The 17,775-nt window shown below is 43.3% G+C and overlaps 1 protein-coding gene across 2 annotated transcripts in view; it reads right to left on the bottom strand.

Moving 5' to 3' along the window:
* Positions 1-1,447: 1,447 nt before the first annotated feature.
* Positions 1,448-17,775, bottom strand: part of LOC127579398 (BICD family-like cargo adapter 1) — a 67,808-nt gene continuing 51,480 nt past the window's right edge. The window contains exons 8-10 of one of the 2 annotated variants that reach the window (XR_007957664.1): positions 12,057-12,177; positions 7,322-7,429; positions 5,245-5,366 (exon numbers count right to left, since the gene is read on the bottom strand). Coding sequence is in view for 1 of the 2 variants with exons in the window: in XM_052032171.1 (XP_051888131.1) it covers positions 5,172-5,366; positions 12,057-12,177 (316 nt within the window). In the remaining variant the exon portion in view is untranslated. Of the gene's footprint in view, positions 5,367-7,321; positions 7,430-12,056; positions 12,178-17,775 lie in introns of both variants that reach the window. The other variant, XM_052032171.1, reaches the window with a different exon arrangement.

Raw genomic sequence — 17,775 nt, forward strand, 5'->3', positions numbered from 1 at the left:
ATAAGGAGTGGGGCACCGGATATATTCCGAGAATCCGGCACGGCTCCCATTCAATGCTGTGAGATTCTCCAAACCCTGGGTTCGCTTTTCCACTTTTGCTGTCACCAGGGTTATCTAAAGCCTGGTGGAGTCGGCGCCCGGCGTCGGCCAGCGTCCCCGGCGTGACCCCAGCCAGTGCGGTCGCTTAATATAGACCAGTACTACGTGAATATTCATTCCTCACCGAGGGTGAGTTTCTAAGACTGGGAATGTTACCGTGAGCGCAAAAAGCGAAAGCCAAGGCAAGAAAAAAGGCACATCTTCCACAAGAAACGAAATACGGAGGAAATCGAGCGAGTGGAATGGATTCGTGCATCTTTCACATCGGCTCACTGAGTAATGGAAGGAACCAGGTTGTTTTCTCCCGGTGCGCGTTTACTTCGGCTCACTGACAGCTCCATTCACTGCGCTCGATGAAATGTGAGGCGGGGTCACCGCAGGGCGATGCTGAGCCAATTGTAACTGGCAGCTGACCCACGTTCAGCCGCTGGGTTCCACACGCTGGCTGGGAGGAGTAACAGCGTAGGGACTTTCTCCACAGTTAAACTCCCACCTCGAACCGGAACCCCTCCTCACACAGGCACGCAACAAGGGCATGGTGCGTCTGGGTCGCCCACAGTGTCACAGCCTTGAATTTCTGCGCGACAGGCGAAACTGGCCTCGCACAACCACTGCCCAACACGGCTCTGGTCACCCCGATCTCGGGAACACTGGAAACCCGAGCAGAGATCAGTTAACACACACTGGTATCGAATGTTATGTTTGATTGCCACGCCAACATGTACGTTAATGCAGAGTAAATCTTTCAACCAAAAACGCAGGTTAAGAACTTGCAGCACACGCTTCCCGTCCACATTCTTTATTATTCCAGTGGTTCTGGGACAAATACACTTCATAGAAATAATCTGTTTAAGGAGCTTTTCACGCTCCGTACAAGACAGGACTATAAAAAGGCAGCAGCGTTTTACTGAAAAATAAGCATTTGTATAATGTGTTTCTCTTCGTATACAAATTAACAGGAAACTATTTCATTTACAAATATTCTATACTGCTATGAAACCTTTTCAATATAGAAAAAAATCCAGACTCTATGTGATACACAGCAAATTGAAGCCACTCTGTTACATTCATCGCTTCTCAGCAGCGAGAGGCTCCTGACTCTGGGCAGAGTTTATTCACGACAGGAGCTCTTCAGTCAGGACTGTGAACGGCGAGCCCGCCAGCACTGCGGCCACCTCCTTCCGTTGGTTGGCCTGGCACTGGGCTAATCGCTCCCTTTGTCAGTGAGGGGTTCAAGTGCGTGCGTGGTGGATTAAAGACCCCGACTGCTCGGACAGTCGGTGCACGCACCATGATTCACTTTAATCTGGGTGTGAGCAGCTCTCCCGTGTTCCCTGGACAATGTTCCCTGGACAATGTAGAGATCAGACTAACACTAGCAGCAGTGCCATTCAGCAGTGCCGGGATGTGCGCCTGAGTTTAAAGGGAATGGATGGAAGTCCGGCTTTTGGACGCTAGCTACGACCCACCCCCACTCCTCCTGAAAACCACCCACCTCACGCCCTTTCAACAGATGCACAGAAGGTGGCTGAAGGTCTCCTATAAAAGGGCCCTAGACTCCAGCGTGAAGCATAAGAGAGGAGGTGAGATGCTGGATACAATGTGTGACCGCCGGTGTGGAACAGCCGGTGACAGCTACAAAGGACAGGACACTTTCTGGTAATAATACCTGTACAACTGGAATTTCATAGACACTGAATCTCGAAATATTTATTATTGCACGATCATAGTTGATGTGGTCAGTTGCAGGTAACCGCAGCATCAGCTGCCTTGTTGAGACATTCTTAACCACACTGAGCCAAAGCAGGGGACCGAGGTGCTGGATCCTCGGGTGATCTCGCACCCGTCTCTGTCCTTGCCGGGCCTAGACAGGTTGCTTGGATTGTCACTGTTGATCGAGTTGGAACCGTTTTGAGCAGCTTTTAATAGTATCCATATTAAAACAGCCACATCCGTATTAAAATTGTCATTGCCATCACAATTCACGGACAATCCCCCCTCCACTTTATTGCTTCCATCCCAAGTTGTGCCGCTGAAGGTGAGGTACAGTTCCATTCTCCGTGTTCCTCCCGAACCGCCCATTTACCTACAACAGCAGAACCCCGAACTACTCGCATCTGTTTCCTCAACACAAGACTTTTCAATTTTAGTCACTAACCCAAGAGGTGAACTGGTTACCTCAGCCCAAGAAGAAGCTGTTCTCTTCCAACCACCCGCTCTGTGCCGCCCGATTCCACATCCAACAAAACATTTTTCCAAGAGCACAGAGAATTCCGTAACCAGGTCTCGGTATAAAGCGAGCGCGGAATGCCCGGCGGGCACACCGCGGAACTCCAATGTGCCGGCCCACGTCCTACAGAGTAAGGCAGCGACCAGCACGGACACAGTGTTATTTTTCGCGGGACTGATCCATGCTCCAACTTTGGACATGGCCACACACGGTTCCCTGGGCGGTATCTCAAACCATCCCCACTGAAGACACCTCCAGATAATACGGCTCAACAACAGTGCCAAATAATCTACAATATCCCTGGGGAAAGGTGAACCGCTACACAGGTACACTTTTGCACTACCCCAGAACAACATTCACAGTGCACTTTCCCATCCACACCATACATGCATTGTATCTGCAACGTATATAGCACGCGGGACATGGCCACATCCTGTAGAAAACGACCACTTGCTCATGTTCTGCCGCACAGCAGGTGGAGCTGCCGTCCGTTTTCTGTTGCAGCTGCGATAACAGTACCCGACCTAACACCCAAAACTGCAAGTGCACAGAACAACATTCCGGATTCGATTACATTCCCTAGTCTCACATTAGAACACAAAACCAAACGTGGTGATCTAGCAAATACAAAAGGCCTCGTGTACATAATACACTAGCCCACACCACAAAAGACATGCCGAGGACATCTTTCTACACATGCATGCACATGGTGCATTAATCACACCACACACACACACTTGAAAGGCACATGGTACACCATATGGCACAGGTACAGAGTGCGCTCTTCTATGCAGGCGGATGAAACACAGATCCGGCAATCACTGTTCTTAGTGCTTTGACCTACATCAATTGTAGGGAATACAGCACAGGTATAATGTTATTATACAGGCACATGTGCATTACTCATTAATGTATTGTACAGACACGCCATATACCACTTACATGGGAGACAAATGGTGCACTGACACTATATGTACCCATTGTGCACAAAGCTTCACAGGCACAATGCACAGCTCCACACTGTATCAATAATGCATCATTCATTCATACTGTGATTTACAGGCACATGGTGCATAGTCACACAATCTATTGCATGAGCAATAGATGTAGTATTAACACTATGTACATACTACATTCAACACAACTGTTTGCATTTTCACAGTTCCACAATATTACAGTGTCTGTACATTTACATTATCTCACACTACTCCTTATAGACACAGCACAATCTCATTTTCAGGCACATGATTCATAACCCCAAGCTGCTGAATTGGGACACAGTATGCTACCTCCATTTACAGGCTAGGGCATTTTGCACAAGCACAAAGCCCCAAAACATACTTCACACATGGCACTATCTTACACAACATTAACCATTCTTCTCTCCCAACCTTAGACCATACTGCATTATATAGGTTTACAGTGATCCATACATTGTGCCATCTAAATATGTCATGCATATCTCACACTGTGCTTGTCCCATTCAACTGCACCTTCCTATATCATACAGGCACAGAGCCTGCCATCTCAGACAACATCATACCACCCAGGCAATCAGCCTACCACACTAGATATGGCTCTGTATCCAAAGTTAAATAAAAATACACAAAATGTAAATCAGTATCTGAAAGGACAAAATAACAGTTAACAATTGATGTTGCATTCAGCTGATGAAAAGGCTTATTGTTTGGGAAATCATATGTGAGCAGTCAGAGATTTTCAGTCAGATAACTTTTTCCTTCAACAAGGAACTGAAAAAGAAAATCACAATATGCATATCTGCAAGCTGCGTGGCTGGATACTACTGCTCCCAGGTGAGAATGCTGTGGAATCATCTTCATTTTTCAGCTGATGAACCTCCATTGGGTTTAACCAACCATCTCCACTAAAAGCATTAACCTGCAATCATTTTTCTTTTCAGATACTGGTAGACAAACTGTGTACTCTTGGCATTTCTGTGTTGTTCAGGTTCCCAGCATTTGTGATATATTTCCACACAAATATTAGCTATGACCCCACACTGTGCTGTAGAGGTATGGTCCAACACACCGACTGTACTGTCTTAACACTTTGTACTCACACACTGCATTCATCTACCGAAGTGGCACCCAATGCTGTTCTGTTGAGACTGAATTATTGAGCACTTTAAATAAACACACACACACGCACACACACATGCGCGCACGCAGCGACAGTGTAACACTGTTCTGATGCACAGTGTACCATCTTACACTATATTGAACAGGCACGAGTTGCACAGACACTGCATTCTACAGGCACACAGTGAACTGCCCACGCTACACATGCACATGCTGCAATATTCCATACGAATCTTCACAGGTGCACTGTTCACAAGGTGCTGGATTGCTACTCAGACTAATACAGATGGTTTGCTATCTCAGAATTCTTTCAAGGCAAATAGTCCAACCATCTCAAGTAATACTGTACAAACACTTAATCCTTCACAGATTGGGCATCCTTTAATTCCTGTTTCTTGTGAAATTGTCTTTTTGTGAAAATAATAGATCAGTATGATTTGTTTTAACCCGTTATATACAGTATGTTCGTGCAATGTTCTACATACAAGAACCTTTGGCGAAGAGAACTTGGACACAACTTACAGCAGAGAAAGTCTCCAGTGACAAGACTACCGGACTTGGGCTGAACATCTAGAGTTTTCTCCACTGTACCATCCTGTTGCCTCTTTGCAGGCAAACAGAAGCATCACCTGAGTTTGGGCAGGAAGAGTTTCCTTCCCAATTCAATGAAATACTCTTTGTACAAAGAATCTCTTACAGCCCTCCCAACTCCACATTAGCCCCATTAATAATTACAAAGGAAATTAATTCTTCTTGAAAAATGTGAAGAGACGTTTCCCTTCTGCCCCAATGACCTCTTGTCGATTACATTCCAGTCTCACCGAGGAGCTGACTTTGTGCCTCACACTGCAGCTGTTCCTATGGGAGTGTGCTGGCAGGCAACACTCTTTCTGCTGTTTGTCCATTAGCTGCTGGTCAATGACCGTGTGCATGTCATCCTGCGGAGAAGGAAGAAACGAGAGTCAGTGTCAGCCGTATCAATATACCTACACAGACTGCAGAGCAGCTTTGGATTACTTTATGAAATATGAGTGGGCAGAAAAAAAAATGTTTTTAGTACTCTCCCCTACGTGCTGAACAAATACAGGAAGGAGTGCGGCATTTACCATTTTGGAACTTTTAAAAAATTAATTTACAGAATATACAGCATTATGACAATGCCAGCATTGGTCATGAGAAGATGGGATTGAGCCACGGTCTGGAAGCTCTGCAGTGGAGTGGAAGATGCATGTGTCTCTGGTCCTTGGTGGTAAAGAGTGCAGGTTTGGGAGGTGCTGTCAAGATAAACTTTGGTGGGTAACTACAATGCATTTTGTAGATGGCACACACTGCAGCCACAATGCACTGTAGTGGAGGGAGGGAGTGTTTAGTGTGGTAGACTGGGTACCAGTTGAATTGCTTTATTCTGGATGGTGTCAAGATGTTGCAGGTCACTGAAGTTGCACTCTTCCAAGCAGGTGGAGAGTATTCCATCACAATCCTAGCATGTTTTGTAGATGGTGGAAAGGCTGGAGTCAGGAAAGGAGTCACGTGCGGCAGGGTATCCGGTCTTTGACCTGCTCCTGTAGCCTGTGTATTTCTGGCTGGTCCAGTGAAGTTTCTGGTCAATAGGAGTCCCTGGGATGTTAACGGTGGGGAACCTGGCTGCAGTAATGCTGTTGAATGTAAAGGGTTGTTTGTTAGGCTCTCTTGTTGTAAATAATCATGGTGTGGTACAAATGTGTCAGTGGCATGCAAAGGTCATATTGAAAATATGAAAAGAGAGAACAGAGATGAGTTGCATAGGGAAGGTCAGTGTAATATTACCAAGACAGGCATAGGAGAGCTAACGTGAAGGAGGTGGCGTGCTGAGGGGCATTAGGGAGAATAATTGGTTACTAGGGAGGAAGAGATCCTAATGTAACTTCTTTGTTAAGTAAGAGAGTCAAGACTGGAAGGAAAGCAGGAAAATGGGTCAGAGCCAAGGCAGGAACTGGTTCATGCTGATCTGGAGTCAATGCAGAGGAGAGTGTATGTGTGTAGACTGCAGATATCCGCTGGCCCTCAGCACATCACTATTACAGGTTTGCCACACTACTCTGGAGTCATCAGTTCAAGGCCACAGGATTAGAAATAAAGTAACATCCTGAAAATAGCTATTTAACTTGATGTAGCTCAGCAATAATTTATACTCAGTTTTTTTTGTTGTGATAGGTTAGTGGGCTGTAATTCTGCAATACTGTCCTGGAAATGGATGCTATTCCCATCAGAGAAAGGAATAAGACATGAATATCAGCTGCATGTTTTTGCTTTTAGTTGTAACTGGTTGTTTGGTTGGTAAATACAGCATCAGTCTCATGTTTAATACATTACAGGTCAAACATAGAATAAAAGACTATAGTTGGAAGTATACAATCTGTATCTAACCCCAGCCATGTAGAACCAGGACTTAAGGAAATTTTGTACAAAAAGGGCTTGTTGCAATTATTACTTTACATGGAGGTCTTCCGCTAATCAGAAGGGAACTTGAGTGGAACTGACTGCTGCAGTCTTCTAGATAATGAGGCAGCTGTCTAAAGTAATGAATAACAATGGCATCATGTGCTAGTGTTGTAACATTAAAGCTAAGCAGGTCATAAAGTAACAGTGATTGTTCTTTTGGTAGTATGCCAAGCAATCGGTTGACCTTCTGTAATCACTGCCTGCATGGACCCTCTAAAGCCAAGGTACATTCTGCCTCAGTCTGCCTTTGCATAGCTGGGAGCTTCATTAAATGACACATTGGAAATGGCTGATGAAGAATGAGCATTACAAGAATGGGATGATAAAACTCAGGAACAACCAAAGCTAAAGAATGGATGGAATGCTGAAACGTGGATGAGTGGATGAGTGAGATGTTATTATTAAAGCTCACCTCAGAGGCAGGAGGGGGCTTACAATAGTCTGCTTGTACAGTAGCTGAGAGAAGCCACTAGATGAGAAACCAGAGGAGCCAGATAGTAAAAAGCCCTGAGGAAGCAAACTGTACCAGGAGAGAGGGAAGAAAACACAAGACTGAAGCAACAAGAACAAAAGCATGCCTTTGTTGGATTACTTCTATTAATATATTACTTGGGTGGAATAGAATAGATTAGATTGTACAAAGCCTATCTCAGCATTCACCAAGGTGATCCCATCATAAATGCTCATCTCAATGACCTGCATCTACCCAGCTGATTCCCAATCCACACAGAGATGTCCTCTCCACAGTTACTTGTTGAGGGATTCCAAGTTGATGCTAATATATCCATGCTTGTTCTATTGCCAAATATATACAGAAGCACTGACAAAATGCATCCACTTAAAAGAATCCCTTGGACCCAACTCATGATCTTCACCATCCTTTTCAAAGAAGTTCTTTTCAAAGTATTTCCTCCAAATTTACATAATTTATACCATTTTGTTCACAGGGATTCTGAACTCCTTTTCCTAGGAAAGTGCCAGGAAAAAGAAAGAACTATCAGGAAGTTAAATTAGGATATGAGCAGGGGTGTAGTGATTCATGTAATAATTATAAATTCATACTTCAAGCATGAGTGTGGAAGAGACGTATTCATTATGACCTCCTGTTTTTATTATTTATTCAACAGCAAGATTCAGTACCTAAGTATTAAATTTAGCTCAAATACATTACAATTTAATTACTTATCACAGAAGTTATTAAATATTTATGATTAAAATTTAATAAGATATTTTAATGTATAATCATTTTATTTTGTGATCTTTTGCCTCTATCTCATCCAAAGTGTCATTTGGAGCTGCCCTTAGATAAGACCTTATTAAGTGAATGCATTCAACAAAAATACAGGATTCAAAATGAGAAAATATTTTGAGCACAATTCTGAAAGGCTTTTTGGGTTTTTTCAATCTGAGAGGGAAGGATGGAGAACTGATAGAGAAGGTGGAACTTAACAAAATAATTTCCAACTCCTTACAATGGCCACCCATATATTATCTAGAAGTCACTGGACAGCAAACAGAAGCACAAAAGGATCCTGCTCAAACTCTACAGTAATAATTCTGCTAACTTGGACATTTACATAACTATGTGTTCAAAATAGCAGCTGATTTTGAATGCTGCACTGGCATCCAATGACAATACTATCCAACAAACATCTAACACGTTAGAACATTCTTGCAATATCCACTGAACAGCTAGCAACGATAAAACCAATTTAGTGCACATTAAGAATCAATTTTACTGAACCGTTCTCATAATTTTCATATCACAGATTATAAAAGGAGGAGGGGCAGTGGAGAAAGGCTTTGGAATAAGGAGCAAGGATGTCTTGCTGTAATTTTATGGGGTCTTGGTCTCTTTACCCATGAAAGAATATACTTGCCATAGAGGGAATGCAACCAAGGTTCACCAGACTGACTCCTAGCATGGCAGGAGTGTTGTATGAGGAGAGGTTGGGTTGACTAGGCCTGTACTCACTAGAGTTTAGAAGACTGACAGGAGATCTCATTGAAATGTACAAAACTCTGACAAAGCTCGACAGGTTGGACACTCAGGAAGGATTGGTGTCTATTATCGAGAATCCCTGTGTAAGGATATTTAGGACAGAGATGAGGAGAATGTCTTCACTGAGAAGTGGTAAACCCATGGGAATCTCCACCACAGAAGGCCCTGGAGGCTTGGGGGGTGGAGAGCAGGAATAGGGTTATGAGATAGATTAGCCATTATTGTTTTGAATGGTGAAGCAGCCACAAAGGCCAAATGGCTTACTTCTTTGTTTCTATGAGACTTCTCATCAGCAGTGATAGGAATTAGAATTAATCTCTTTTAATTACTTATAATAGTGGTCAAGACCAGTCAAGCTCTTTGAAAGAATGTTGCAACAGGGTGACAAAAATCAGAAACTGCATGCGTGTTTTGGTAAGAAACTGAAGGGATTGAATTAACTGTCTATTTTATACCCTGACAGTGAAACCAATGAAAAGTAAAACCAAATGGGATCTAATCTGGGAAGCCCATCTGCTTCTGTCGATTTCCCAGCAGGTAGGTTAGATTACGTTAGCTCTGATTAGTCATAATCATGGTCACTGCATATGTTACAAAATGTAGCATCATAAGGGCTAAAACTCTTGTTGGCACTAAATTTAATTTAAAAATGTAAATTTTAACAATTCTTGATGAAGGGTCTTTGACCTGAAATATTAACTAACACAGAAGCTACCTGACCGCTAAGTGTTTCCTGCATTTTCTGTTATTTTATACTTTAGCCATCTGCAGTTAATATTTTATTCTGCTTTAGTTCTAAATCTGCAGCTTGGAGGTTTGGGCCTTACAGGTTATCATGTCAAAGTAGAAAATATTTTGGAACCTTCGAACTCCATAAATATAAAGACTTAGAAGAAGTCAGTAATTCCAGCCTTTTAAAATTAAAGATGGTAATGTGAACTGGTGTATAACTAGTTTAGCTGGGAGTAAACTCAAATTTCAAATGCTCTAATTCCATGTGCCACTGAGGTGACAGCAGCAGTGTGGTTCAGCGTAGGCACAACCTCCCAAACATACTGGAAATCACAGGAAATGCAATGAGAGATTTAATTGAATGTGTGGAACAGAGGTGTTTAGTATTACCAAATATACGTTTTCAGAAAGCATGTGTAAAGGTTTACATCTGTATGAGGTTGAAGACAAATTAGCACCACCCTCCTCCATCTGGCAGAACTGGTACTCACCCTCAACAACTTCTCTTTCAGCTCCTCCCACTTTCTCCAGACCAAAGGTGTAGCCATGGGCACTCGCATGGGCCCCAGCTATACCTGCCTTTTCGTTGGCTATGTGGAACAGTCCCTGTTCCAAGCCTACACCGGTAACGCCCCCCAACTTTCTCCGCTACATTGACGACTGTATTGGTGCTGCTTCCTGCACTCATGCGGAGCTCGTTAATTTCATCAACTTCACCTCCAACTTTCACCCTGCCCTCAAATTTACTTGGTCCATCTCCGACACCTCTCTCTCCTTTCTTGATCTCTCTCCATCTTAATCTCTGGAGACAGATTATCTATTGACATCTTTTACAAACCCACCTGACTCCCAGTTACCTTGGCTACACTTCTTCTCACCCTGTCACTTGCAAGGATGCCATCCCCTTCTCTCAGTTCCCCCGCCTCCGCTGCATCTGTTCTCATGATGAGGCGTTCCATCTGAGATGTCCTCTTTTGTTAGTAAACGGAGCTTCCCCTCCACTACCATCAATGCAGCCCTCACCTGCACCTCCTTCACGTCTGCTCTCACGCCATCCCATCCTGACATAACAGGGATAGGGTTCCCCTTGTCCTCACCTACCACCCTATGAGCCTCCGCATCCAACACATCATTCTCCGCAACTTCTGCCATCTCCAACGGGGTCCCACCACCAGGTATATCTCTTCCCTTCCCCCCTCCCCACTTTCTGTAGGGATCACTTTCTCCGCGACTCTCGTCTGCTTGTCCTTCCCCTCCAGGCACTTATCCCTGCAACCATGCAAAGTGTCACACCTCCTCCCTCAACACCATTCAGGGCCCCAAACAGTCCTTCCAGGTGAGGCAGTTCATCAATGTCATTTATTGCATCTGGTGCTCCCGGTGCGGCCTCCTGTACATCGGTGAGACCTGATGCAGATTGGGGGACTGCTTTGCTGAGCACCTTCGCTTCGTCTGCCTCAACAGCCAGGACCTGCCGGTGGCCACCCACTTCGATTCCACTTCCCATTCCCACACTGACATGTCTATCCATGGCCTCCTGTACTGCCATGTTGAGGCCAGATGCAGATTGGAGGAGCAACACCTCACATTCTGTCTTGGTAGTCTCCAACCTGATGGCATCAACATCGATTTCCCTAGCTTCCATAACCACTCCCCTCTGGTTCTCTTCCACCCCTCCCTTTTGTTCTCCCTCATTCCTGTGACCCCTTCTCTTTCCCCTCCCCCACCCTCATGACCTGCCCACCTCCTTTCCCTTATCCCATGGCCTTCTGCCCTCTCCTATCAGACTCCTCCTTCTTCAGCCCTTTGCCTTTTCCATCTATCACCTCCCAGCTTCTCACATCACTCCCTTTCACTGCGCCCCCCCCCCCCCCCCATCCACCTTCCCCCTCTCACCTGGACTCACATATCACCTGCCGGCTTGTGCTCTACCCCCTCTCCTACCCTTTTATTCTGGCTTCTGCCCTCTTCCTTTCGTCCTGATGAAGGGTCTCAGCCCTGTTCATTTCCCTCCATAGATGCTGCCTGACTTGCTGAGTTCCTCCAGCATCTTGTGTTTGTTGCTGTGTCCGCAAGGTGATTTCCAGTTGTCAGCATGGCAAAGGGGCCACATGTTAACTAGAAGGGGTTGCACCATGAATTGCATCAGAAGAGTTTTTCTAAAGGGATTAACATTTACTGGTGCTATTTTCTCAATATATACAAACCACTTTATGAGAAAGTTATCCTGTAGTTATTCCAGTAAATGGTGAGACCAACCTTCACATTCCACTTAGTAATGTATCACAATTCTTCTGGCAACTTAACAATTTTAGATCTATTACATACAGTGATAATATAAATCAGTAAAATCTGCATTCACAACAGAGCCTGTTAATGTTGGTGTTTGACCAAAAGGTTCATTTTGCCTTACCTGCCAGGCCTCCAGCTGCTGTGAGAGGTTGAGTTTCTGCTGGATTGCATCCAGGAGCTGGCTGTTGAGTGACATCATGTCAATCTTACACTTGGCAAGTTCCATTTCCAAAGAATTCTTCCTGAAGTAGAAATTCAGAATTTAGCTTTATTTTACACTGCATATTTTGTATCCATCCATGTAGCATATTGGAAAAAGCACACTGCTACAGTTGGTAAATGTGGGAATCAATGTCAACTTAAATCACACTGACTAGTTTGATGATTGATAAGAAAACTATGATGGGACTCAGAAGTGTGGTTGGGTTGCTGAAATCAGCTGCTCTTATTCCTAAGCAGAATTCAACATCATCTGTTAAATGCAGATGTGGATAGGGTAAATTATGATACAACAGATACCTAACCCCAATTAAAAAACCCATACTCTCTATACATGATCACAAACAGATTGACAAGTATACCAGACTTGACTAGGAATAGGAATCAGGACTTTTAATAGAAAGGGAACAAAAATGAATTGTAATGGGAAAAGAAATGCTCCATACATGAAATAATCTAAATCAGACCCTGTCTACCTAAACGTTGCATTACCAGAGTGACCCGAGTATTCTGCACTGTATTATCAATTACTAACAGTTAAGTGAAAAGATAACAGAGGAAATTCATTGAAATGCTCATCAAACACAGGAAGTAGTATGAAAGGACCATCTCTGATCTACTTAACAAACCCATTTTCCTTGAACAGTAACTGGCTTGCAGATTTAATCCAAGTATGGCACAAAAAACTGACCCGAAGAACAATTTTGGACTCATTGGTATTTAAAGAAATGTGTAAGAGGAGCCTATAGATTTTTTAAAAAAAATTATAAAGCACAACAAGTTCATCCTCTTCTGATATACCTCAAAGCCTTCTCATTACATCCAGTCCTTTAATCTCTCTCCAGGAATGTGCCAGTCTGCTGAACCTAGTCAGCTTATTCCCTTGAATAATCTTTTCAGGTAACATTTTACATTGAGATGGAAAGTTATTTTCATGGTGCTGTAAAACACAGTTATCTAGATAGGAAAGTTCAAGCTCATTTGCATTATACATTTTAAATAGATTTCCAGGAACGAGAGTATGTTCTTGCAGAGTGCAGCTTCAGGACCAGCTTCAAAACTGATCTGGGATATGTGTAAACTCACAGCCAGATTTTTCACTCACTCATTTTGCAGTTGTCCACATGGTTCCAACAGTTGTCCCATTGGCCTATGGGGCCAGAAGCAGCACTCTAGGATACTTTGAAGGTCAGTACAGTTGTTGTATTACTGGTAGTCAAATGTGTCATGCAACTTATCATTTCTGGTTTCTTTCAATTCCTGATTCAATAAAGGGTAGAGATATGAAAGTGTCCTGAACAGATCTTGCAGATGGATCTGCTGACAAAATTAATTTGCTGGGCCTTTGTCTTATGTCCTCAAGATAATTTCTGAATTTTTGATCACACTTTGTTAACATTTAATGAGGTGATTATTATCCTTGCATTTGGAATTATTTTAAAATGAACATTGTGAACTCTCAGAACTCTTGCAACTATTTTCATCTCATCTGCAGCATTCAATGGTGAAAGTTTTTTTTTTATAAATATCTTATTTTGCTACAGTCAGCCAAATGGACCTGATCAAGCTGAAAGCACAAGCAGGACAGACTAATCTTGTGCAATCTATTTCCTTGGTATGTTCTTGTCATGCCTCCTTAGTCATTCATTAGAACAGACTTAAAAAAAAAGAGAAAAGTTTATTTCATCCACCATGGCCTCTCCTTCCAAAGACAATGAACAGTTTTTCCCTTTAATTTGAAAATCTAGTATAAATGTTCTGCAATTTCTGGATATATTACAGTTCCAGAATATTGAACTCTATGTTCAACACTGCTTTCCACAATTTCACAGTGGTGCATCACGCCATGTGCTTTTTCTAAATTTACCATTACATTTCTTGTTCTTTTCAAAATCTTTAATCCTGGTAACTATCAGTGGTTTAACTATTTAAAGATCTTCCATTGAGTCAGTTGGTCATGAGTTTGTCTCATTCAAGAACCTGTGCATGTAGTTTAGGCTATTGTGCCAGTGGAGCATGGCGTGGAATGCTGCACCATTGAAGGTATTTGCCTCGAACTTCTAATGCACTCTAAAGGATGTGTTAAATGGCACAAGAGCAAAGTGCTAGCTGCTCTTTTTCTGGAAATTTCAATTGGACCCGAGGCCTGCGTGAAAAAATGCAGCCCGATACTCCAGGCCCATGAGGTTAGTGGCCACAGGCTGGGGTGACCTAGAGAGGGCAGGGGCATGTATCAAAGGGTTGCAGGGCTAGGGAGGAAGAATTAGGAGCAGGAGGCTGACACTTGGTGCTGGGGTTGAGTAGGTTGGGAAAAAGACCAACTTATGGTGCTGGACCAGCAGGTAAAATTGAGATAGGGGTCAGGGAACTGGCGGTGGGGGATGTTATTTCATGGTGGAGAGGGAATGGCAGAAAACCAATAGTTGGTGGGGGTGGTTGAGCAGGAGAAGAGGAAGAGGAGTTAGTGGTTGAAGTACGATACGGGAAAAAAAGACAAATAAAAAGTGCCTAGTCTCTTCAGTGGAAGGTGTTGTGGGGTTGTGGATTGTGAAATCTGGAAAATAGATGAACAGAAGCCCAACCAATAAGTTATTTTGTCTCAGGAACACCTCGGTACAGACAACACCCCTAGACAATGTGGTCCAAGGTCCCAAAAGGAGCACTGCAAAGGAATGACATTCTGCTGTACGCCTGACACGGAAATTGTACCAGGGTTGCAAGGATGATGCAAAGCAACTGGGGAATGGCGTTATCATGTTTCATTATAGGTGGGGGATCAAAATTACACCTTCAGTCACAACACACAGAACAAAAAAAATATGCAATTGAATATTCAGGCAGCCATCGCTCAAAATAAATATTCAACACAAGTTCCATCTGTCTGCTCAGCTGGATACAAAAGATCCACAGTTCCATTTAAAAAGCAGCATAAATGTTCTCCCAATATTCTGGCCAACATTTATCCTCACCAACATTAACAAAACAGCTTCTCTGTAATATGCACCTCATTATAGTTATTGGGACTGTGAAGTGCATTAAATGACCACCATGCTAGTCTATATACAACAATGACTGCACTTCAGAATTACTTCATTGGCTGTAATGTCATTTGAGGCATTCCTAGGGCATGAAAAGACAGCTGGAATTCAAGTTCAGTTCTCTTTCCACATATCCACTGTTCCAATACCACATCAGGCAGGCCAAATTGGTCGGACCTCTGAGAGGTGTGCGTGTGTGAATTGCAGTCTTCGTCCTAAATCACAGCATCCTCTGGTAGAAGGAGCAGTGCTCCGTGCATATTTACTTAAAACTCTCGGAGGAGACACAAGAGACTGCAGATGCTGGAATCTGGAGCAATACACAAGAAGCTGGAGGAACTCAGTGGGTCAGACAGCATCTATGGAAAGAAGTGGACAGTCTATGTTTCTGGTCAAGACCCTTCATCTAAACTGAAAAATAGAGGGGAGATAGCCAGTATAAAAAGGTGGAGGGAGGGGATGGAGCAAGAGCTACCAAGTGACATGCGGATCCAGGTGAGGAGGGGTGATATGCGGATATAGGAGGGAAGAGTGGAAATAGCGAGGGAGGACAGGTGGTGCTAGGTGGAGGCAACGAAGGGCTGCTGATGATGGAATCCTATCAAAGTCAAGATTGAGTTCATTGTCATACGCACATGTGTGCACAGGTGCAATGAAAAACATGCAGCAGCATCACGGGCACATAGCATCATTCACAAGAAAAACAAATATATACGAAAGGCAGGTGGAGCATGGAATCAAATAAGGGAGGTGGGGAGGGCAGACGGAAACAGTGGGGGTAGGGCAACCAGTGGGAGGAGTGTCTGGTGATGGGCAAATGAAGTGAGTGGAGGAGGGGAGAGAAGGGGAAAGAAACAAGGTGCTGTGTGGGTGTAGGAGGAACTAGGTAGATCAGGAGGAGAGAAAAAAGGACATTTAAAAGACATTTGGATAAGTACATGGATAGGAAAGGTTTAGGGAGATACGGGTCAAATGGGACTCGCTTAGGTGGGCACTTTGATTGGCATCAATGAGTTGGGCCAAAGGGCCTGTTTCCCTGCTGTATTACTCTTTGACCATGAGCAAATATCAAGGCAAATTTCTGAGAAATCCAAAAGCAACATGGCAGATTTCAAATATTCTAACCTTAACTAGGATAGGAACAGAGCAAAAGGTAAAAAAGATGCAAAGTTCTTAAAATACACTTGAGAACTTTTTGTTATGAAGAAAGTAAATGGCAAACACAACAAGAGGGGTGGTACTGGACCTAGTTTTATGGAATGAACACTGGCAAGAAAAAGGGGGCAGCGGTGAGTGAGCAGTTTGGAGGCAGCAATCATAATTCAGTTAGAATAAGCATAGTTATGGAAAAGAACTGAAAGATCAAGAATGAAAATTCTAAATTGCAGGAAGACTAATTTTACCAGGTTGAGGGGTGATCAGTTTTATTGAAGTCAGAGGCATTCAAGGAAGTGCTGAAAGTATGTGTTCCCAATAAGAAAAAGGGAGTAATTTACCGAATTAACACCTCTCTGGATGTTGAGGAACATAATAGCAAATATGAAGGAATGAAAGAGAAACTTAAGACAAATATCAAGGCGTGCAGAAAACCCAGAAGTACAAGAAGCCCTGAGGCAAAAACAATCTGCTTGAGGAACTCAGCAGGTCGAGTAGCATCTGTCGGGGGTGGGGGGGGGGGGGGCGCGGGGGAAGGTAATTGTCAACACTTTGGGTTGAAACCCAAAACGTCGACAATTCCTTTCCTTCCTCACAATGCTGCTCCAGATTCCCAGCGGTTGCAGTCTTCGTGTCTCCATTGTGCTACTCCACTGCAAAGCCTCTTCAAGTTTGCTCGGAGGCTAAATCTAAAAGAAAATTAGGTGGCAAAAAGAGTGCATGAAAAGATATTGGCAGGTTAATCAAGGAAAATACCAACATGTGTTGAGCAAAATGTAAGTGAAAAAAAGTTTGAGGCCTATCTAGACCGGAAAGGTACCTGAGAGTACAAATGCAACTTGTGTGCATTCTAAATAAATACTCAGACTAGTCTTCACAGAAGGAGAAAAAATCAGTGTCATGGAGAAGGAATGTTGAAATGAAATGAAAAACATATGACACGGAAGGGATCCAGCAATCTTTAAATGGTGGATAAATCACTAGGTGTGATACAAATGTATTCCAGAGGAGCAAGGCATGGAATAACAGAGACTTCGCCACTTTTCCCAAACCCCTTTTGGTGACAGGTGTTGGACCAGTAAGACCGTAAGTCTGTTGTTTAAAAAGTGAGAAAGGGACAAAAAAAAGAACAATTACAGGCCAGTCAACTTAACATAGGTGGTAGGTAAATTATTGGAAAACAAAGTGAGGGCCAGTATCAATAGTGGCACAGATTAATAAAACGAAGTTAGTGTGGATTTGATAAAAGGAAGGTTGTGTCCAACTTACTTGACTCAGGATATAAAAAGGAGTGTTAATGAGGGTAATGCATGGATTTCAAACAAGGCATTTGATAAATCCCACTTTATAGACCGCTCAAGAAATGAAAAGTCCATGGGAAATTGACAAGTTGACTTCAAAACTAACAGGGGGGGGATAAAAGCAAAG

This window comes from Pristis pectinata, chromosome 17 (assembly GCF_009764475.1).
Source record: "Pristis pectinata isolate sPriPec2 chromosome 17, sPriPec2.1.pri, whole genome shotgun sequence".
Lineage (NCBI taxonomy): Eukaryota > Metazoa > Chordata > Chondrichthyes > Rhinopristiformes > Pristidae > Pristis > Pristis pectinata.